The sequence below is a fragment of the Zea mays genome, chromosome 5 (genome assembly GCF_902167145.1).
Source record: "Zea mays cultivar B73 chromosome 5, Zm-B73-REFERENCE-NAM-5.0, whole genome shotgun sequence".
In the NCBI taxonomy this organism is placed as follows: Eukaryota; Viridiplantae; Streptophyta; class Magnoliopsida; order Poales; family Poaceae; genus Zea; species Zea mays.
The window spans coordinates 216698379-216722619 of record NC_050100.1 but is presented as its reverse complement, the minus strand read 5'-3'; the positions used below and the strand labels follow the sequence as shown (position 1 = coordinate 216722619).

Sequence of the window (24241 nt, the reverse complement as noted above, 5' to 3'; positions counted from 1 at the left end):
CATGTCTGTCGTCAACCGTCGTCGTCGCTCCTCGAGCACCCTGCTAGCTAGACTGAAAGTAGATTCTGAAGATATTGTAGAAACAGGGACAGTCAACACATCTTTAGCTAGTATAGAAAGAATAGGATAAATTTGATTGTGGCGTTGCCACCACATAAGAATGTTGAAATCAGGCCCAAATTTAGTTTCAGTGTCACTGTCAAGGTAAGAAGTTAACTCAGATAAACCAGTAGATGTACCAGATGTACCACCTGTACCAGTATTGCTATAACTTTTATCATCACCATATATATCATCCCATGCCTCTGTGGCCTTACTAGAACCACTAGCTGACTGTGGTTGAGGAGTCAAGCAAATACCTCCAAATTTGGCCTCATAAATTTGGTACATCTTAGTTAATTTGGTTCTAATACATGAAGGATATCTACTATAATCAGTCCCATTAAGAGTAGATAATCTTTGAAGAACTTTATGAAAGCCCCTCATCTTTGCTCTAGAATCAAGAATGGGTATGTCCCTCCAATATTTCAGAAATTTTGTTTTCATAGGCACTACAGCAGTTCTTAAAAGCTCATGGTTCTCATATGCATTTAGATGTCTAGCAATTTTCAAAATATGATGCAACATTAAGGGTGATGTAGGGTAATATATTCCAGATAGTGCAACAGTTGAGTCATAGAATAACTGAAAGAAAGACAATAATTTTTCTGCAACAACCCAATGATTATCACTCAACAAACAAGACCCATCATCTTTGGCAGGAGAATTAGTTCTAATCCACACAGAGAAAGTGCTTTGATAAGGAACTAAATGTTTAAGCATCAGAAATGTTGAATTCCATCTAACTTCCATATCTACTCCAAATTTACGTGGTCTAACACCAACACTCATGCAATATTGTTTATAAGAAGCAATTCTTTGATTTGAAGAGTTTAAAAATGTTATAGCAGTCCTAAAGTCTTCAAGATATGGTTGTAAACGTTTCAAACAACTTTTAACAATCAGATTAATAATATGGCAAGCACAACGCTGATGCAAAAATATTTTACTCAAATCACTCTCATTCCTAGTAGGTGCAGGTACCAAATGCCCAATATAACCAGCAAAGACAGGTTTCAGAACATCAATAGCAGTTTTGTTAGATGAGGCATTATCAAGCACAATGGCAAAAATCTTATCAGTAATGCTAAAGTCATTTGCAACCATTTCAACACGTTCAGCAATGTTAAGACCTGTATGAGCTACCTCTATAGGTCTAAGACCAAGTAATCTCTTTTCTAAACACCAATCAGAGTTCACAAAATGAGCAACAACACTTATATAGTCCTCTTTAGCTTTACCAGACCATATATCAGATGTCAAAGCAACAGATGAAACATGTTTAGGTACTTCAATCAGTTGTTCAACACGCTCATTAAACAGTCGGATCAAGTCTCTAGCAGTAGTTTGCCTAGAAGATTTAATAAACCTTGGATTGTGGGCATGGGTTATATACTCCTGAAAAGCACTAGATTCACCAAAACAAAGTGGCAGGTCTAGCCTAGCTATTAAACGACAAAGCTCAGTTCTAGCAACAGAAGGGGAATACTCCCGGTGATTAACAGATCCATCAGCATTATATTTAAGCAAAGACTGTGTTTTTCCAGATCTGTCTTTTTCTTTCTTAGCAGGGCAAACATCCAGGTGTCGGATCAAATGGCCAGTTCCAGATGAAGATTTAGCAGACATGCTATTCTTGCAGTGAAGACAAATGGCAGATACTCTTACCTCCTTACCATTTTGAACCGCAGTTACCTCCTCAAAGTGCAGCCATACCTTAGAGGTCGGACCTCTCCTTCTAGAACGTTTACCAGCCACAGGGACAGAGGTGCTCGCGTCGGCCGTCGGGCTTGTGGAGCCCGTCCCCGTTTGTGCACCGGCGCCGTCCAGATCGATGGCACCAGCGGAGGTGGTACCAAGGAGGAGGCCCCGGGCATCGTCTGCCTCGTTCTGCGCTTCAAGCCTCCGCTACTCGATCACTGCTTTGAGACTGAGCTCGTCGTCAGCCGAGGCCGTGGACATGGCCACCGCCTCGGTCGGCTTCTCCGGCTCCTCACGGCGCGCGGCGCACACACACACACGGTGCACACCTAGACGAATCGAAGCAACAAGATCAAGCACAAGAAGATTAGGACTACGATTAAGAGAGAGACGAGAGCAAGAAAACCTTACCTGCAACACCGGAGCACCGGATCCACGAACCGGATGGCTGACGGCAGAGGCAGAGGAGCGAGCTTGGCGAAGATCGAGTTCTAAGGTTAGGGTTAGTGAGGGTCGAGGGAGAGAGGAGCGAGGATGGAGCAAGAGAGGAGAGGAGCAGCGAGCAGGAGGCGAGGACACCAGAGTTCACCTCTCCGTCGACACAGGAGGCGAGGACACCGGAGTGGCGGAGCCGAGTCGCCTGTCGCCGGTCGCCGCAACGAGCGCACAGGAGACGGAGAGGCCGAGAGAAAAAATGGGATGCTAGGGTTACGCGTACGCCTTACGCGACGCCGCCGACGCCTTATACGCCTTAACGGGCCGGCGCCGTGCCGTGGCTTACGTGGGCCGGACTCGTGCCTGCACCACGGGCCCACTTGGCAGCCAAGCACGGCACGGGCATCGGGCCAGGCTGGCACGGGCACACCGGCCGTCGTGCCGGGCCGGGCTTTTCCCGTGCTTGGGCGTGTCGGGTGCCGGGCTCACGGGCTGCACCACGGGCCGGCCCGTTTTGGACATGTATACATACGGGCCCGTACGTCATACACGCGCCGCGTCGCCATCATGTCCGAATTTTTTGTATTTTAGCCCTTAAACAGAAGTAAAATCACGTTTAGACCTAAAAAAATTTTAAATGCAGTTTTGGACCCTTTGCTCGGCGCCGAGCTAACACAGCTCGGCGCCATAGGCTATGGCGCCGAGGTCGTGTTGCGTTGGCACAACCCAGACGCGTGGCGTCGACGTGGAACCGAGCTCGGCGCCACAGATCTTGGCGCCGAGCTCGGTTGTGTTATTAAAATATTTGTTGCAGACATGAGCACAAAGCCCATCTAGCCCACTTGGTAGAGCACAAGGCTTCTAACCATGTGGTCGTGGGTTCAAGCCCCATAGTTTGCATTTTTTTTGTTTTTTTTGTTTATGTCGTTGGTGTGTCCGCTTAAATTTATTTCTCGCCTAGATTTTTTTTCACAATTGAAAAAATCGACCCAAAATATATGCTCATGTACTGATCGGCCAATATCTCTGTATGTGAAAGGTTGTGGAGAATAATAATAAGTAGGGCATGCTGTTTATCAAAGCAAATGTATATAAGGAAGAAAAAAATGTATAAAAATAGTTATAGTGATTTAGAAATAGTTAATGATTCGTAATGCAAAATTGTTTTCTATATTTTTACTAAGTTAGATTTTGTTCAAGAAATTTGTTCTTAACCTTTTTTAGCTACATGAAAAGCTCACTAAATTACTAAATGTTTTTTTTAAATTATTGGAGATGCACTAAGCTCTGCGGATTTTAATTTGCAAGATGAAAACATGCATGCCATGCATTCGGTCTTTTTAAAAAAGTAGTAAAATTTTGAATAATGCACGGATGACATTTTATAAAATTACTACATTGCTTTTGTATTGCACATGCATGATTTGAGCTAGTCGATTATTTACGCGCATTTTAAATTCGGAAACTGTAGATTGAAATGCGCGCGCATGCAGTGCAAGATGGAAGGCAACACTAGGCACAACGACATAAAAAAAATCTAGGCGAGAAATAAATTTAAGCGGACACACCAACGACATAAACAAAAAAAAACAAAAAAAATGCAAACTATGCGGTTTGACCCACGACCACATGGTTAGAAGCCTTATGCTCTACCAAGTGGGCTAGATGGGCTTTGTGCTCATGTCTGCAACAAATATTTTAATAACACAACCGAGCTCGGCGCCAAGATCTGTGGCGCCGAGCTCGGTTCCACGTCGACGCCACGCGTCTGGGTTGTGCCAACGCAACACGACCTCGGCGCCATAGCCTATGGCGCCGAGCTGTGTTAGCTCGGCGCCATAGGCTATGGCGCCGAGCAAAGGGTCCAAAACTGCATTTAAAATTTTTTAGGTCTAAACGTGATTTTACTTCTGTTTAAGGGCTAAAATACAAAAAATTCGGCCATCATGTACAGTCCCCCCTGCTGCAGATGAAGCCCATGCCGCGTCATCGCCTTCCGGTCCCGCACGTCGAGGTCAAGACGGGCTGTCGAGCGTCCCTGTGCCATCCGATCACGATCGAACGGCTGTGTAGCACCCGAACCAGATAAAGCGAGCCCCCAACAACGCAACACACCGATCCCAATTCCCATCCCACCCCCGCACCCACCGTGGCCCGAGTAGCCGTGGCCGCCGCGGCAGGCCGGCAGCGCCCTCCCGGCGGTGAGCGCAGCCCGGCGCGCGCGTCGCGGCCACCGCCGCGCTCGAAGCGCCCAGATCTAGGGCCTAGCGGCCCCCCTCCTCCATGGCGCGGCGACTGCCGTTGTGGACAGCGCTGCTCCTCCCCTTCCTCCTCACCGGCGTTGGTACCGCCGCCGCCGCATCCCCGCCCCACGATGAGTGCCCGGTGCCTACTATCGTGGAATCCGTTCTTGGTACTCGAGACACGTGCTCGACGCTGGATCTTGGCAACCCGGTCGGCGTCGTGGAGGTAAGATATTTGCAAGGTTGTGATAAAATAACCAAAGAACTGTATGTATGCGAATTTGTTCGTTCCATTACCATACTGAGTGTTCCCATGTTGGAGCAATTGTGGTGCGTGATGAAGTGGAAACTAGCAAATGGTTTGTGACGCAAATTGTTTGTCATGAAAAGATGGGTTTGCTAAGTTAGAACGGGGGAAATCTTGTCTACGATTTACAACTATTATTTTGGTGGTGGTTCTCAGGTTGTGTAAATACTTGCTTCTGTTCATTGGTTTAGACTTCGAGCAGCTATATATTGCTTATGTTATGCCAAAGCAAATAAAAAACACTATTTTTTTTTGAAGTAAAGGTACTGTAGGAGGGTCCTACAGTAATATTATTAAATCAAAAGAACTGAGTTTAGGGAGGAAGAGGAAGATTACAAAGAAATGAAAGATAGAGTGAGCCGAAGGGGAAGAGTTACAACCCTAAATTGAGTAGCCAAGATGCAATGTCTTCTTTAAGAACAGGCTTGACTCTATGGCATAACAGAGCAATTTCACTCCTAAACATAGCCTTGCACTCAGGAACCGAAGGGGGAATTTCATTGAAGATCCAATTATTTCTGCACCTCCAAATGCACCACGTCATGATGATAAAAAACACTATTACTATATAGTTTCCACTTTCTCCCACCTGAGCATAAGGGTTTTCCACCAGTTGTACTTGTAAAATTTGAATCTGACTGATTTGTATCCTTTCAGGGGGATGAGTTCACCTTAGCAACGGCAGTTAATCTTCTTCATGCAAACAAGGATGACTATATTGCTGTACTTTTCTATGCCTCGTGGTGCCCATTCTCACAAGAATGCAAACCAAATTTCGAGACACTGGCCTCCTTATTCCCAACCATTAGACATTTTGCATTTGAGGAATCTGCAATTAGGCCAAGGTTTGTCCTTGTATAGTGTAAAGAAAAAAATTATTTCTTATTACAATACATATATTTTGGTGGAATACTAATCTGATGCTGGAACTGCAGCATAATTTCAAGATACGGCATCCATGGTTTCCCAACACTCTTTCTCTTGAATTCAACCATGAGAGTACGGTATCATGGACCAAGGACTGTTAAACCACTTGCAGCTTTCTATACTGATGTCTCAGGTGTGTTACTTTTTCCTTATTGGACGACTCTTGTCCTCTTTTATTGGGAATGATTTTAGTAGCACGATTTCTATAAGTCACACATTCAGCAACTAATCCATGTATGATTGTGAGACTGGCTTTTTCCAGCTTGCTTGTGGTTTTCATTTTCCAGAAATCTTAACCTTGTTCTTGGTGGTTACTATACTTTAAGTCATTTACGGAAGATAAATTAATGTGGTGAAGGTATCAATGCCTCGGTCAATGTCAAGTCAACTGCAGGGGAGACCATGGTACATCCCTTGCACGATATTGAGCGGCAAAAGGATGCTGAACAGGAAAATTGCCCGTTTTGGTGGGCTCGGTCGCCAGAGAAAATACTTCAGCAGGATACTTATCTAGCATTGGCGACCGCATTTGTTATTTTGAGGCTGCTGTATCGTCTTTTTCCAAAGATTGATTCCTTTGCTAGATGGGCATGGAGGAGGCATAATCTGTTTGCAAACTTGATGGGGGCACATGAATATTTCCTCACCTACCTTGAGCAAGGAAGACAGAAGTTTCATCGGCTATACCCTTCAAGTTCGAAGCGAGGAAATCTGCAGGAGGGGGCAATGAACGCTACCGCTTGGGCCTCCAAATCATTAGCATCTGTTTCGATTGGAGAACCAAGTGCGATTGGAAGGACAAACTCTACCAGTGAGCTTAGATGAAGTGTAACCCTTTTTTTCTCCACAGAGATATATGTACAGTACAGTAGAGCGATCTTATGGACACCCAGAATCTGTTGTAACGGCTGTATTTCTCTTTGTATCCTCTCCTCCTTAGAATAAGTATATCCATGGTTTTGCACCTTTTTTTGTTGTTACATCCCAATTCTTCGGAGGAGTAAAGTTTCTGGTGTATTGAGTAGTGTCTTGTGTTCTGAAATTTGGAATATGTACCAGTATGTTGGAGCCTTGGAGGGCATCACAATAGGATATTGTCACTTTCTGCTGTCATGCCGTCCTTGGTCTGTCATAGAAATTAGCAATTTAGGTGTTTAGGGTTTAGGAATGGTAACAGGATCTCTTGTCGGTGGTAATGATTACTGGCTGTAATTAGATTGGATAGTACTTTCTCCGTTCTTTTTTATTTGTAACGGTTTAGTGTAAAAATGAACTAGCGAATGGTAAATATTTAAGAACGGAGGTAGTACGAAAGAATTTTACTAAACAAAAGTATTTATTACCTTCTGTAATCCGTTTGTGTTATATTTCTGTGAACCAAACACCATCTTAATGTTGATATCAAATAAGAATTCCGGTTATGCTATATACTGCATAGATACAGATACTCTTTTGAGCCTTATCTACCACTCAATATCTTTTTTTCTTTTTGTTCTATCTCGATAGTAGTCGATAGTATTGAACTCAAGCATCATGCACGCATCGTCATCAACCAGCCCCCCTTCCAGATCATTCATTGGAGGCCATTCAGTTTTTAGGTAGCTATAGGAGAAGAATACATAGAGCTAGGATGTGGGAGATGCTAGACGACAAGAGTGCAAGCAGTGTGTATGAGCTCAATGCCATCGAGGAGTGACGTGAGGTGGACCAGAGATAGGGTAGTGTGTGGAAAAGAGTAGGGGGAGAGAGGCGGTCGACAGGCTTGCGTATAAGCTTGGATGCTAGTCTACTGTGGTGGGATGTGATATAAATGGTCCTATAAAACCATCTAGGGATGTCATTTGAATATTCTTGTATTATCTAAGGGTCACAATATTATATGTTTTCAGATTTCCAAGTGAATTATATAGTCAATGTTCGCTATGTTATGGGGTTATGTAGGTTTTTTAATATGCTATGTTGGCAAAAACCACTTTTAAAACTGCCTTAGAGAACTATTTAAATAGTTTTTAATAATTTAAGTTGCGGAATACTGATTTTATAGGTGAATGAAAGCATCTAGGTTTTCACTGATTTTGATGGTTAATAATGATATAAGATTATTGTGACTAATGTGTGTTTTGAAGAGCCAGCTTAAGTTAGGTCACAATGACGATAATTAGTTGGACAATCAATGATTTTCGTTTCAGTTTTTAAAGGATGCATGACAAGATTAAGGATAGACTAGTTTTAAGTGTCCAATAAAGATCAGAGACACGTATAAGTAGTGTAGGATTTTGTTTTTCTTTAAACCAAGCTATAAACGAGGGTATGAACTAGTGTCTTTAGCTCTAAGTAGCACATATGAGGCACAAAAGTAGTTTAGAACAAACATTATTCATAAAGTTTTTAAATTTGAAAGTGTTTGGAAGGTTTTATAGGCACCGCACCCTGAGAATTAGGATCATCGGACTAATGGAGATGGTATGACACCACCACGTGGAATGCCAGTGAAAGCATGTTCGGTGGACCCTGTGAAGAAGATCGTCATACCATTGTAGATGAATTCGAAGGTTTACAAAATCATGCCAGAGAGCTTCAATATGCGTTGAACTGGTCCAATAAGATCGTCAGACCATTATGGTGCAACTACAACAATTAGGTTCTTCCTACAATAGCGACCCTACGAATAAGGTGACCGTCAGATCATCGAGTCTCGATTTGACGCTCTCTAGAGAGTGACCAGAGAGGTCAGGCGAGTGTCGGACTAGTCCGACGAAAGGGTATTTGTACGCTCTATGCAGTATACTCTAATGGCTATGTCTGACACAGAAAGGACACATTGACCGTTGTATCAAGTCGTACCAAGGAGAATGGTTCGATGCCGGTCGTTGGACAATCTGATGCCTAGTCATCGAATGGTTCGCCGACCACGATTTTGCCCTGAGTTACTTTAACGGCTAGTTCGTCGATTGGGGTCATAAATACACGTCCAAGTCGTCCATTCTTGCTCCCTTGCCCGTTCTAAGAGCTAAAGAAACCTATTTGAGTATAAAGAATTTATTGTCTAGTAAGGGACTCGAAAGTTGTAATCACTTGATTATCTGCTTTATTAGTGCATTGAGAGTAGGTAGTGTGCGCCCATTATTCTTATTAGCCTTGATTAGATCTGGTGAGAGTTTTTGCTTGTTATTCTTGGTGATCGATATCATTTGGTGGCGATCAGGAGTTTCGTGATCACCTTTGAAGTTTGAGTGATCCAACTCAAGCTTGTACATGACTATTAGTGGTTCACTGTACCGAAGAGATGGAAAAACAAATCTATAGAGATCGCTTGGTTCTTACACGAACCAAAAAGAAGCGACACCATTGGGGGCTCTCTGACGAGTATTGATGGGGTGTGTAAACTTTTTGATACATCGGCAAAACATCGAGATGTTTTTAATCTTTTATTTATATTAATTATTTATATCTGAGAAAATTTTTAAATATTTAAATTACTAGAATTGTGATGTTATCATAGAATAGAAATTAGGATGCAAAACTTTTATTATGTAAATAGACATATTATTAGGTGAAACTGGTCTTGATTATAAGTTTTAATTGGTGTAAGAAAATTTAGAGGAATTGGACTTAACCCCTCTTGGTTATCTTCCTCTTAGTGTTTTTAAAACAGATAAATGTTAATAATCTAGGGCTCAAGCAAACTTTTTTTCCATCTTCGTTCCTCCGAATGTCTCTAGTCTGTCATGACCACGGAATCGTCGTCTCCTCCTCGCCCTTCGTCCGCCACACCATGGGTAAACTTGAGCATGTGCCATCTGATCCATCTAATCCGACCAATCCGACCCGACCAATACAATAAACATGTACAGACTATAATTTTTTTTACCCATAATAATTCACGGGCTAAATATATACCCTGATTTGTAACCAAAAACCGACCTAACCCAAAAATCCCTACCCAACTAAAAAAACCAACATGATACGTCTATCAACAGCGATGCATGGGTCAACTTGATCTGACACTAGGCATAGGTCGATTACATGCCATGCCAACTCGTGTTCTGACCTTATCCAACCTGACGTTTAAACAAGTCCAACCATGGAAATCACATTTTCTCTAAAAATCTTATTGGGTGCGTGTGCACCATTAAGGAAGTGTTTGATTTAAAGAATAAATCTATCCAAAACAAAGTAGTGCATCATAAGTTATTCCTTAAATTTGATAAGATAATCTCATTCTTAATGTTAGTACTAACTATGAAAAATGAGATGGTAATAAATCAACTCATTCTATTTCATAAACCAAACAAAAAATAGTAAGAATTGAGATAATGATAGACTAACTTACTCTTTAAACTAAACACGCTACTGTATAACCGAAGCGATGCAAACGTCGCCCAAACTGAGGAAGAAGGGGACGGGGCCAGAGCAGGAGGCGGGCAGTGGACGTAACGACCAACGGCAATGTCGCGACTGGTGGAATCATAGGAGAATAAGGGGCGTCTCAACGCCTCCCAAATTAGATCCTGCACTACACAATCATACACTCCAGCAGAGCCAAGCGCTCGCATGGGTTCTCGCGTTCTCGGCCTTCAGATCGAAGTAGTATACAATGCATATACAAGATTTTCCCTTAATAGACGGTCATAGCAAGAAGCTATATCAAAACTTGCTGACAATCGTCGTGAGATACAAATTTTCGAATGATGGCAAACAAAAAATAGTTTAATGACTCTTATCCAGCAGATCGCATCTTCCTTTCACATGCTGCCGATCAAAATTGCCTTCAACCAGGCAAGTCTTCAAAATAATTTACAAGTCGGATGTGCTGCTGCTCCCCACATCACTTCAGGAGTTTCTGCAGCCTCCTTTCCGCTGCAAGAGCTGTTTTATTCTGTGGCTCCAATGCCAAAGCATGCCTGAAATCTGTAGGTGCAACAGATTATTCAGAAAGTTTTGTGGATAGTGTATTTTAGACAGTATAACAAACAATTGCTTCTGATAGTTCGTTCACAATAGAATGACAAAACTCTTAATAACAATAAAACAACATAAATCAATTAAGAGTAATGAGGAAAGTTATGCATGTTCAACCAAAAACATCTGCTCGGTGCAACTTGCTGACGATCAACACAATAAAATGTCAACTTTAGTTTTTTTATATGCTGCTAAGAACTACAATTTAATGCAATGACCAAAAAAAAAACCCCGCCACACCTTGAAGTGCTTCTTTGTAATTCAAAGTTACTTCCCTTGCAAAACCACGCCGTAGATATGCTTTAACATTCTGAAGCAACAAACGGTATTCACAGTAAGGATTTGATGTTGCCATAACAGCACAAGATGGTAATGATGTCAGAACCATCCAGGACTATCCAATAAACCTTTGGAACTCCTCTCTTAGGGTAGACAATGCTTCAGACATGTCACCCGTAGCAGCACAGGAATATTGCATCTACAAAAATCTATTACCTTTCTATCCAACAGTAAGGCCCGGTCACAATCTGCTTCGGCCTGCTTAAAACTACATAAGAAAAACATATGCCAGATTTAGTGTACTAACTTCAGAAAAACTTTGAGCAGATAAATATGGATGGTATAAAGTATACCGGCCCAGTTCCAGATAAGCTGCTGCTCTGTTGCAGTAATATGTTGCATTTGTGTCACTCAAACTGATGGCCTCTGAGTAAAACTCAATTGCCTTGATCCACTGTCTTCTTTTGAAAGCGCTATTTCCCTGTCAAGGGAACGCACACTGGTTTAGTTTGAAATGAACAACATGAGCTGAAGAAATGAACTCGGTTGCTTTAAATTAGTGGCAGCAAATAATTTTCTTGTACCACAACCACTTCAAAAGATAGTAACCGTCTGCATGTTCATAATTTTATTTCAGTAAGTGTTCGTATTTTTTATCTAGTACTTTAATTCTGAGAATAAAGATCAAGTTGCCCTATGATACAGATTCAGACAAGACAAAATTATATACAATTACACATGCAAAGACCTGAAAAATAGACTAGGAAATAATGATATACCATGTTTCCTAATATACTAATTAAGGACCCATAACTTTTTCGGAATAGAGAGAATGTGATGACATCTTCTAGTAAAGGTAGAAAGACTTTTATCAAGAAATGATACTGATCAATTTTAAGATAGAGACTGGACAAAGGGTGTTATAGGTCTTTTCAGGACTAATCTGACTCATGCAACCCATCTTTCATTATATCTCTCCAAGAAAAAATAATGTCAAATAGATTGTTCGCTATGTCACCAAAAAAAAGAAGAGTGATTGTTTGCTGAACAGACCTTTTCTTTTAGAAGCTCTGATGCATTGACATCAACATCAACATTGGTTACTGGTGCAGTTTCCAACTTGGATGCCAAAACTACTTGGTCCTGGATGAGAGAATATGTATCCAAGATATTACGGAGTAGAAACTTGTCTGATCCATGTGCTGCTACAAATGAAAGAGATACATGATGATCCAGATTTTCCATGGGAATAGTGACCTGCAAAAGTGAGTCTTACATAGTAAGTGGAATGAAATAAGATAATGATTATATTATTCTCAAGAGGTGAAATAAGGTAATCAAATTATGCAGAGGTACTGCTTTACCTCACAACATCCAGAAAGTGCAGCAACGCCTACAAATTTGTACATTCTATCCTCAAATCCAGATGATAGTCTTTCTTTAGAGTTTCTCTTCAGAGGATATCCAGCTGTGGTTGGTAGAACTAAAATTCCAGTATCCTAGATAGCACCACACCGAATGAAGAGTTAAAAGCAAAAATATCATGGACAAACCCTTCATTCAATCTAATAATGAACTTTCTGACAAGATTTATCATAAATTAGCACATGGTGATACAGCAATACAAAGGAATTCTCGAGTCATCAATATGGTGACTTGGGAATTGATAAAACAAATGACACATGCACACATTTTTTTCCATTTCTTCTGGGTCTACTATAACAACTGATAAATGTAACATCCATTATCAGTCCCTTTTTCACAGAATCAAAATTCTAAGTGTTAAAACATTCTGTTGTCCTTATGACGTGAGATGGGCAGCATGGGCCTAGAGCCACTGGGTTGCCGCCCAAGACATCGCTAAAAAAAATCTGCAGTAGCAGGCCAAGCAGCAGTTGGTGGTAGCAGACGTTCCCTTCAGGCCTTGACGCCCCGCCCATGCCTCGCCTCACCCCACCCCATGCATCTCCACTAGACCACTAGACATTTCCTGCTCACCCTACCCCATATGCTTCCCTCTCGACATCTCTTGATCTCCTCCTCCCTTCACAACAATGAACCCTAGCTAGGCTACTGCCTCGCCTCACCCCACCCCATGCATCCCCACTAGACATTTCCTGCTCACCCTACCCCATATGCTTCCCTCTCGACATCTCTTGCTCTCCTCCTCCCTTCACAACAATGAACCCTAGCTAGGCTACTGCACAATCCTGTTAGTGGCGACCCTGATCCTGCAGTACCCAATCACGAGGGGCACACCCAGACAAGCTGTGCCTGTGCAAGTCACGCTGCAGCAGCTGCTGATCTGAAGGCATGCTGCTGTCCCTGCCAGGAGCATCAGCACAAGGAGTGTCAGACTTCTGAAGAGCATGAAGCTGAAGGAATGCATCCTTGTAGCATGACACACACATGGCATGGAGGCGGAGCCACGAGAGGAGCAGGAACCAGGAGCAGTAGTAAACGGAGAGCAGAACTGCAACAGCCTATGGAGGCTGACACTGTAGATCTGCACTCCGCAACATGCTTAGGCGCTGACACAGGCAGATCGCAGGGCGACCCCACCAGGCACACTGGGGCAGTCAGGACTGTAGGAGCAGCTGGCAATAGCAAGGTGCAAACAGGTGAGCAACCCATAGGGATAACTGCATCGCACTATCCCAATCAGGTTGCTCCCCCCCCCCCTGCCTGCCATTGTCTAATTCAATTTCTTTGAATCATTTGCACATGCTGAAATCTGATTTTACTTGCATTACATCTTGTACTGTAATTACACAATGAAGAGTCAAAGACATTCTCATCTTATTAAGATTTTCCTATTTCACCTAATAAATTGTATCTGGATGTTGCCAAAAGTATGGTACTGTCATGAGAATACTGAAAGACTGGATTCTAAGGAAGTCGTATAGGAGAGATCAACAACAATTTAATCAAGTGCCTCCGATGTATCTCAATAGTTTAATGAACCAAGCAAGAGGTATTGGCTTGTTGCCATAAGTACCCGATATGGGTGCTTCAAACACTTAGATGGTGGCCCTAGTCTTGCAGGAAGCAGTCCTCCATCACTCACTGTCTTATTTGTTAGAGTATATTAGGCAACTCCTGATATGGTTGGTTTAGGATTGATTGTAACCTTGGGATAACCTTCCTTATCTCTAGGATAGGTTTCTTGCCCTCCAAGTCATGTACTCCTACATATTCTCCCTAAAGGCTCAATGCAATATATCCCACACATTATACGCATTCTCTCCTTCCTTCATTATTCATTAGTTACAGCAGCATGAAGTTTCTAGGAAAGGAGCCAGTAAAATACAAGCAATGGGTATATGTTGTTCAAAAGTGTGATTAAGAGAGAGGTTTTGCGAAAGGCTACCTTTAGAAGATTCTTGAGTGCAACCCGCAATTCATTTCTTATTGCGTACAAAGATTTGATGTTTTCCCGTGCAAAATTCACGGCTTGTAGCACACGAGTAGAGATATCAAGGCCAAGCTTAGGTTTAACAGTGTTAACCCACTCCTCGTGGTTTGCTTTAAACTCATATCTGAAAAAATTATTAACATGTAAGTCTTGGTAATTGTCGATTCATGTTGAGTTATAGAAACTACAAAGCAATGAAATAAAGAAATCCAGATCTAAAAATAATAGCAACTGCGCAGCAAAAACAATGATTTTCCTAGCATCAAATTATTGAACAATATCTATATTTTTATAAAAATCAAGAATTTTAGCTGCTTGGAAAGCGGCATGTAGCAAAGCTATGCAAGATGAAAAAATTAATCTCCCCAACAGCATACAAAATTTTGCTGTTAATCATGCTAATCAATCACAGGCAGGGCAGGGTTCCAACTCAGCAAGCCAGACATCCAAGTGGTTCACAAAGTACAAGTGTATCATAAATACAATCCATCAGTCCATGCATAAGGTAAACTTCAACTACCTGATGAAATGGCGCCCCAACCAGCCAGCGATGGTTCACTCATAAAGACCTAGTCAACATGGCATATCCCAGAATCCAAGTGGTATGATCATGGCACATTTTGACTAGCTCATAACAAAAATCATCATCTCTGATTTTAATAGATGAACATTTTAGGATTCCAAGGTCTTTACTACCTAGTTGGCATCCTTGTGTACTTAATTTTGCCATTCCACCCACCCACCACTCCATTCCCCCAAGCAAAACTGTATAAACTGGAGCAAATAGTTACTGCAAACAAACCTCTGTAATAACAACATCACTGTGGAGATTGCTTTCAGGGCTGATGTTCCTTCTTCTAACTTTGTAGCTGGTTCGCAAAACTCCTTCAGGCTAGGTACATTGGAATAAATATATTGGCCAATATTGATGTGTTTAGGTGGCTGATCTGCAAGATATGGGATTAATTTGTAGCAGATTTGGATCAGTGAAGTAACAAACATATGAATTAAAGAAAAAGACACATCACTATGACTTACATCCACGTAATGCCTGGACAGCATTTTTTATGGCATGCACAGTTTTCTGATTAGAGACCTTTAGCAGCTGAAAGCAGTCATCGGCAAAAACAAATTGCCTTGTTTGCTTAAGTCCACCTACAGCGGCTGGTAAAAGAACTTCACCAACACGATGAAGAATACATGGATCTCGTGCAAACCATCCTAACAAGGTACAGAAATCAAGTTAAATAATAAACAATCTTTTGTAAAATCTAAAAATGATGTCATTTGACACTGACATCAATAATTGGTTTTCTGAGGACAGAGATAATTGTGTTTTAATATACACAGTGATATTCTGTAAAAAAAATAAAGACAGGGCTGAATCAAATGTCTTAATTCGCCTCTCAACATATTAATTACTTGGTTTGATAATATTCACCATTAGTTACTGAAGCTCCAGAAAACTTTGTTCATCGGATATTTTATAACATTAGTCAGTTGCCCATACTTTGTTACGGTTTCTATATATCATATAGGTAGATCTTGCTTACATAAAATATTTATTCAAACACGATCCAAAATCATAGATTCTAGATCGAGCCAAATCAATGCCGAGATAGACGTGCGGCGGTATCGTCCCCATCGGCATGGCAACACGCGCGGCGACACACCTTTAGGGTCGCACGGATTCGGCCACGCCTCATGGTACACCTAGGATTTCACCCTAGAGACATCGGGTGGCGATGTGGCGAGGAGAGGCGGAGACGACGACGACGAGTTATGTGGTATGGGGTGAGACAAGATAAGTTTTCTCTCTCGCTTTTTTTCCACGCCGGCGAGATCAGGGACCGTGTCGAGGCCTGGCCCATTTAATAGTGCTACGGTCTACTGGCTAGAAGGTGTGCAAGTATCGTGCTGCGTAGGTCGAGCGCCAGGGTTCGGTTCCTGGCTGCTTGCGCGTTTTTTATTATTCGCAGCAATGCTGCTGCGTCATGGGGACCAAGGGTCCAAGGTCGAGCGCGAACGAGCGATGGGAGGACGCACGAAGGGAGATTCCCACTTAAATATAGTAGAGATATATATCGTGATGAGTTATGTGTTCTTACTTTTTTTCATACTCAAATTAAAAGTACATTTTAGTAATAATTCAATTATAAGTCGCAATTGAATATATCATTTACAATCCTTGTACACATGGTACAACTACATGCTCACAGAAAAAGGTATTCAGCTTGTGTCATAGAAGACATGAAAATTCTTGCCAAACTAATTAATAAATACAAGAACAGAAAAATATTGAGAAAGGCAAGAAATACCGATTGTGTCGAGACTTTGTGAATTTGCTATGGTCCCAAGAGTAGATATAACACCATAGGAAGGCCTAAAACAAAGTAAACCACAGAAAGAAGCTGGGATTCTTACATCACCAATTGTATCAGTGCCTACAAGAATTTCAGAGGTTAACAGGTCAGGAATAGGAAACAGAACATGGGGAAGCGGAAGAGCAAGAGATAAGAACTGAGCTCAGCTCGGATCAAGGATTTGTCTATGAGTATGGGTTGAACTTTGTATTACAATGTAGTGCATCGTAAAAGAGAAGTGAAAATGTATTACAGTAGTAGACATGGTGGAATGACTTCTCCAACATATGGTCTTGATGATTTACCATTAGAAAGAAGGGAAACTTTCAGAGAAGACTCATTGACAACAAACTCAAGGGCATAACCAACTATTCAGGATCATATACTGTACCGACAAAATGTTGTGTCACTGTGACATTCATTCAAACCTGACAAAACTAGCAACGTTAAAAATTAATTAATATTGTAATTTTAGCCACTGCCTTTAAATGGCTATATAATGTCCCACAAACAGATAACTGTTAGTCATCTACAAATCCTAGCGCGAGACTAAACATTTCATTTCACTTCATTCCCAAAAAGAAACATATTGTATGAACATTCAGAAATAAAATTGCAAAAGTGAAATACTAAACCTAACTGTGTAGAAGAAACACCTGTATAGTAATATTAGGAAAGGTAAAGTAAAACAAGACACTATTACACGCAGACAGCATCATCTTCATGATGCAGCAGAAACATAATAAAAAATGTTCCATTTACATGGACAAGCGGGGGTTTATAATCAGTAGATGGTAGAAATCTTTCTGAAATACCAATTGCAAAGTCAATAAGTTGTGCAGCAACTGCCACAGCAGAGCCACTGCATGATCCACCAGGGACGAGTGAAGAAGAAACAGGGTTGGCTGGTGTTCCATGGTGCAAATTTTCTCCAGTGACACTGAAAACATGGTAAATGAATTTATGATAAGCATGTAAATAGTAAAGGGGGGGTTTTGCCAACAAAAATATTATTTTATTATTGATGCTTGCGCAAATAACCACGTTTTGTTAAGATTTAAGGTCTGGTCATATTAGAATATGTAGAACTTAGAAGGAAAACACAATTACTCCAGAAGGCACTTTTTGGACACGCCATTTCAATGTGAAAATCGTATTGTTGTAATATTTTCCATGTCCAAGCAATGTAGATCATATGATTGCATGAAAAAACTGGATTGCAGAGATATATTTCGTGTTTACAGTGACCATTTTGACCTTTCCTATTATGCCTACTTATATGCATCATTAAGCTAACATCCTGGAGCTGTATAAAATCAAGTGACTATTGATGATGCCAATAATTCACATAAGTACCATGTCAATTTTCAAAAGAATCAATTTGAAACAACAAAAGAAACAAACCCAAAGCCTAGTTCATCCATGATTGTCCTTCCAACGCAGGTGGCCCCCTGTTTCCGCAGCATTGTGACAGCCACAGCAGTGTGCCTCGCCGTCTCATGAGTTTTCTTCCAGTCTGGGTTCCCAAACCCGGCTACGTAGCCCTCGATCTCGAAGCTGAAACGCGACAAATACATGGATGGCAACTCAATATCGCACAGGACAGACAGACAGACAAGAGCAGGAAGCTTCCAGGACTCACTTGTCACTAGCGGCGAAGGTCAGACCCGAGAGAATGTGGCGAGCCGCGGGAGGAGGCGGCTGCGCCGGAGGGTGAAGCTCAAAGCGGTCGCAGAAGGATCCAGCGTCGGGTGCCGTGCCGGACATGCCCCGCAGCCACCGGCGGCGGCGGCGCGCGACCTCCGCGAGGACGAGGACGCCCGCGACGGCGATGCTCGCGACAATCCAGACGCGGGGATTGGAAGCAACCGTCCCGCCGCCTCCGGCGCCGCCCGATTGCGACGAGGAGGCCATGGGGGAGCGCGGAGGCGTACGGAAGCTAGGGTTTAAGGAGGGGGTTTTGGAGGAGAGCCTCGGGAGTCAGGATCAGGACTCAGACAGAACTGCAGTTCCGCTTCAACTTTTGGTTCTCTGGATTTTTGCGCGTTTCTTGCGGGAGGTGCTTCTTTTCTGTGGGGGCCCAGTGTCAGTGACTTGGAGGAATGTTTTTCTGGGCGACGGAGGCAGTATTTTGACTTGTTTCACAAGTCGAGGGAGACGGTCAAACGAGCGGTTTGTTCCGGTGGACTTTTCTTGGGCCGAGTTGGATTTCCTGGCCCAGCAATATAGGAACGAGTGATGGGGGCGATTTCGCTACACCCCGACCGACGTTGGCAAAACAAACTAGTACTCATGTACATTACCACACACGCTTGGCTGAAATATCTCTTCTTGTGGTCCTGCAGATGTGAAGGAAAGTTGATGTGAAAAAAGATACCTTTTCGCAATGTTCTTCAAACTACGTTGTGAAGGTAGCGCATGTGCCGCAAGGTCATACACAACAAGCCGATCGAATTCCCCCCACCAGCAGGTTTGGATAAAATCAATCGTGGATGTGGCTACACCAAAGGACGCAACGCAAATAGAGGTGCAGTCGCAGAAGAGGCCGACATGGATCTTAAAATTCAGAAGCTGATCGAACAGCTCGCTGACTGTGACCAGCTCCTTCACAGCGCAAATAACAGAAACTAGTCGGAGATAATTGTCACCGTGGCATGTGAAAATGTACTCTACCGAATTTTCAGTTTTTTTAGAGGCCGAACAAATAGATTCTATTTTTTAGTATTTGTTAGAGCCAACCGTACATTGAAGTTTCTTCCTCTTGTTTTCGAGGCAAATGCGCCTTGGATCTTTGTCCAGGCTTCGGCTGCGGTTTTGAAGGAGTAAACTTGAATCAACATGTCTTTTGATAGCGACGAACGGAGATATGGCTCGCCACTCGTTGATCTCTGCCTTTGCAATCTTCATACTACAGAAAGTCCAGATTATCTACATTGAACCCTTTTCTATCAGCGCCCTTTCTGGGTGATTTTGGTTAGTGGCGCCTTGGTGACACATGTAAAGAAAGCTGAGCAGCTTTGTTCTGTGAATAGCGCGGGTCCTAACCTGCGCATGCCAAAGCGTATAGTTGGGCTTTGTTAGCTTCTTGATGATTGATAGACTACGGACAGGATTCACGGAGGCAGATGGTGATGAACTCGTTATGGCTCTGATTATCATGTAAAAGTACATAGATGGCTGGAAGAATCGTTGATAGCTTAGCTTAGTCTTTGATCTATGTAGGTTGCATGTTGATCCGTTGGACGAGCGAGGAATAACCCCTTATTACCATAGCATACATATATTAATTGATCTTATGACTGAATCATGTATCCGATTAACTCCTCGATCGTATTAGGCACAGAGTAACAAACGCCTATGACTCTATGAGCATCTACTGCATCACGCGTCCAAGAAGCTGGCACGTTGCATTGCATCTCCTTTAGAACAGCCATCTCTTCTGCAATTCCACTTGGAAAAGAAATCCCGCCTTCCACCAACTCGTTATCGTGTCCCATTGTCGTCATTTACATAACCCATTTTTTTTTAAAAAAAAAGCTAAAGCAAGTTGGCATTCAAGTATTCGACGATTTGCAAGCACAGGGTGCCGGCGGGCTCGTGGCAGTGATAGACAAGGCTTATTACGCTTGTCAGCTGACACACCTCATGATTGCAAGTCAGATTCCTAATAATGTCAGCACTGATACTCTGACGGATTAACCATCCTTGACATTGTTAATTAAAGGCGCCCTCGCGAGTCAGCCTGTCGCCTTTTCAAATTGTCGGGCTTTGGCGCTAGTCTTCCGTGAAATCATGACCAGGTTTGCGACACACGTTTTCTGTTCTCATTTCCAGGTACAGCGAACTCGTTTCTACAAACGACGAGCGTTACGTACCCTGCAGTCGTCCTGCTTGCTCCATTTTGTTCAGTACAAACATCTGGTTCCGGCAAGCAGCACAAAGACGGGACGGCATGCATGGACGTGCAGCGAACGCACGTACTGCAAGGGTTAAACTGCAGCAAATTACCGAGGATCGGAAAGCGGCAGCCTTGACGGAGGTTAGGTTCGATCCCATCCCATCGTCGCCTGCAGCAAGTGGGCAGCAGGTGCAGCGAGAACAGCGACGTAAATCCGTTTAAACGGACAGCACACACGCACAGGCACAGCAGCGGTGTGGCCTGGGCGCCTGGCAGCGTCGACAGCGAGCGGAACCAGCCCAGTAGCGGCGGGATCGCTTTCCGGCGAAGTTGGGCGTGAACAGGTGGGAAAACACAGGTGCCGATCGAGCGACCTGTCTGTCCATCGCCAAAGGGGCACACGTCGTCTCTGAGCGTTATGGGCCTAAACCTATACTACGACACCAACGTGTTAAGTCTGCTTTTGTAGACAGGTGTATGAAATACTGTTTGAGCACGGTAGATAAAGTAGAGTTCAAAAATATAAATGCGATATGATGCTTGCATGCGCGATTTTTGCAGACAAATGAACACAGAACTCAAATCCGTGTACCTGCGACGTACCGACTACCGAGATGCAGAGATGGCAATGGGTAAAAATCTGCTGGGTATTACTTGCCCAAACTCATATCCGCGAAGGAAAAATACGCCCGCTAAAAAACTCATACCCATGAAGGGTATAAAATTTTGTCCAAAACCATACCCATACGGATTTCGGGTACCCAACGGATTTCCCATACCCACTAACATTAACATAAAAAATAATTCATCAAGTAAATGACAATCAATACATTAATAAGCTAGTATAAAAGGAACAAGTGATAACTAATTTTAGCCTAAAATTTGCTACATGAAGTTTATTTCAATTAGAACATATTCAATTAATAATATTATGAGACATATTTATAAGGAATGTTGATTTTAAGACGGGTTTTAAAAACACATGGGTTTGCGGGTATGGGTAGTGGAAGAACAAACCCATGCCCACGTACCCTTTGGGTTTCCATTTGAACCCATTAACAAACCCATGAGTAGAGAAATTGACTCAAACCCATACTCTAATAGAGCAAAAACTCACCGGATTTCGGGTAGCGGGTACCCATTGCCATCTCTACCGAGATGTGGTGTCTCGGTCTGAGAATGGCGGTACATGAGTTCTCACTAAACTGAAATAAGGCCTGATAGTGGGTTCAAATCCACCTCATATCCAATCCAACTGATAACAGATTAGCTCCCTTCTTCAGTCTATCATCTTATATTTTTAATTAACCCAACTCATTCTACTCAAAAACTAATTTAAAGTTGTGGGTTTGGTATGATAACCCATGAGCTCGAATAAAATGTACATAGAGGTTTGCATGGAACTTCGGGATTTTAAATCTCACGTGCAAATTAAACTATAGTATATTAAAAATCCAACATCAACACATGGTTCAGCGCATTCAAACAAATAAGAAACAGCCACATTTCGACCCCATCCAACTCAATTTTCTATTAAACCCAATCAAACCCACGCCACCCATAAATCAACACATTTTCTCCTTCCAAAGTGTACCGCCCGATAACACAACCCATTAAAGGCTAGTTTGAAAATTCAAATTCCCTTCGAGTTTGATGGAGATAGAATTTTCTTCGTCTCCTCCAATTCTCAAGGGGATTTGAGTTTCCAAACTAGTCCTAAATCTATTTTAACCCAACGTCCCAACCCATTAACAAGCCTAACTGAAATGGCTATAAAGTCCTTTCAGCTTTTGCTAACTGCATAGGAGACATTCAGTCATCCTGCAATTTATCGACCACAAGTCTCTCCCAAAAAAATATATATATACAGAGTAGTTTCAAAAAAACAAATACGCATGCCTTGCTCGCCGCAGACGGGAGATGTGTCTTTTTCACTTCTTTTTACACGGAGCTACGTCCTTTTCCAGTTGTCTCTAGTACGGACCCTTTAGTACACGTAGGTTACGGAAGCACTTATAAAAAGATCTCGTCGTCAGTAATGCGATGGACTCGTGCTCACGACTCAACCAGTGATTTCGACAGTGAAGGCTCAAGTCACAACCACTAAGGAAGCTGGAGTTGAACTAATCATGCAGGAAAGCTCCCCCTTAAGAGCTAATTTGGTGCTCGGGGATCCCCAGGGGAAGAAATCCTCTTGCTATTCAAAATTGAATTGCAAGGGGATCCCTCCCCCATGGATCCCCTCGGAATCCCCAATCACCAAATCAGTCCTAACTTGGCCTATTATTGTCGACGTTGAAGCAGTGCAGATCGGATGAAATTAGCATTGGATTTGCGTGGCCATAAAAGCCATGGCGCATATTATAGCATTAGACAGTTGTTGGACATACAGTAGTTTAATTAGTGGGATCGTTGTTGATCCCTGATGGATGAGTGCGATTTGGCCTTACTTTCTTTTGCAATTTAGACTTTACTAACAAAGAGCAGCATCATAACCTGAAGTATTTTTATGAGCAGGGCCTTAATCTTATGACCATTTGCAACCTAATAATGATCCTTAGGTTAATTAACGCCACAGCGTATCTTTGAAACCGTAAATGCCTAATTAAACGAGGTCCAAATTAAGCTCATGCTGTAAATAAAAGAGTTCGATACCATGAGCGGGCAGAATTAAACAACAGTTGATCTGTTCCTGCACTTGATCAACCTGCTGATTGCATCAACAGATCGACCGTGGCCAGGGCAGATGGTTTACCGAAATAATATCATATGGCACAGTTAGAAACCCATGTCCGCAAGGAAACATCTTTCAGTTGGACTTAGACGAGCAGACTCCCAATCGCCGACGATCGGCAACGTCAGAGAGTACCTGTGCGTGGACAAGGTGCACATCATTTTCTACAATTGTTTACATCTTAACAGTTTCATGCATATATGCATGGGGCAGTAGCTCCAACCTTCAACAAGGAAAGGAATGCAGCCTCTACTACTGAGAGGACCGGGGAAAAGTTGTCAAATGGCAGGAGAAGCTTTATCCTATTGCTTAACTTGTTGCCAATGGCAAGTGATGCAATTGCACAGTGAACGAAGCAGACAAGTCGCACAAGACATTAGTTGAGGAAAACTGGGGACCAAGAATCCTCCATGTCCTTGTGTTTGTCTCGGTTCGCTGTTCCATCTGGGTCTGTTGTGCCTGACATTGTGCATCTCTCTTTGTATATATATACATATATATCGTAGTTTATGATTATATAGATATCGAGAATATTTATTTGAGGAGATAACTGAACCCTAGTTTCTGCACTTGCTATATATATGATTATATAGATTTTTCTCCATTTACATCTCCGTGGTGGAAGAAACTTCTCCATACCCATCTCTAATGGAGGAATTCCTTGCGGAAAATCAGGGATCGGGTCCCGTTGCCATCTCTAATCACCGTCCTTTGAAAGAATTACCCTATTAAACATATGACAGTTCTAAACTGAATCTATTTAGAAAAAATATCTTCTATTTTACAGTAGTCTATACAAAATCTAGATGGTTAAAGGAGTGATAATAGTCTATAAAATATTTAAAAAAAAACTAATTTATACAGATACTTTTTCATCT

At 42.4% G+C, this 24241-nt stretch overlaps 2 protein-coding genes across 3 annotated transcripts; one reads left to right on the top strand and one right to left on the bottom strand.

The window, feature by feature from the left end:
* The first annotated feature begins 4356 nt into the window (after nt 1-4356).
* Nucleotides 4357-7039, top strand: LOC606476 (adenosine 5'-phosphosulfate reductase-like 4). Its single transcript, NM_001112332.1, has 4 exons — nt 4357-4704; nt 5443-5630; nt 5721-5845; nt 6071-7039. The coding sequence occupies exons 1-4, from the start codon at nt 4519-4521 to the stop codon at nt 6535-6537; spliced, it is 966 nt and encodes a 321-aa protein (NP_001105802.1). The 5' UTR covers nt 4357-4518; the 3' UTR covers nt 6538-7039.
* Nucleotides 7040-10184: 3145 nt separating this feature from the next.
* On the bottom strand, nt 10185-18795 carry LOC100281793 (uncharacterized). Of its 2 annotated transcripts, NM_001366179.1 has the most exons (13): nt 18374-18749; nt 18136-18288; nt 17547-17671; nt 16687-16812; nt 15407-15589; nt 15171-15315; nt 14324-14492; nt 12318-12452; nt 12007-12210; nt 11307-11434; nt 11170-11221; nt 10915-10984; nt 10243-10623 (listed from the first exon to the last, which is right to left on the bottom strand). In NM_001366179.1, the coding sequence occupies exons 1-13, from the start codon at nt 18643-18645 to the stop codon at nt 10541-10543; spliced, it is 1845 nt and encodes a 614-aa protein (NP_001353108.1). In that variant the 5' UTR covers nt 18646-18749; the 3' UTR covers nt 10243-10540. The 2 variants fall into 2 exon arrangements, with proteins under 2 accessions (XP_008643640.1, NP_001353108.1); XM_008645418.4 differs by lacking the exon at nt 10915-10984 and having other exon boundaries at nt 10185-10623; nt 18374-18795.
* Between the last annotated feature and the right edge of the window lie 5446 nt (nt 18796-24241).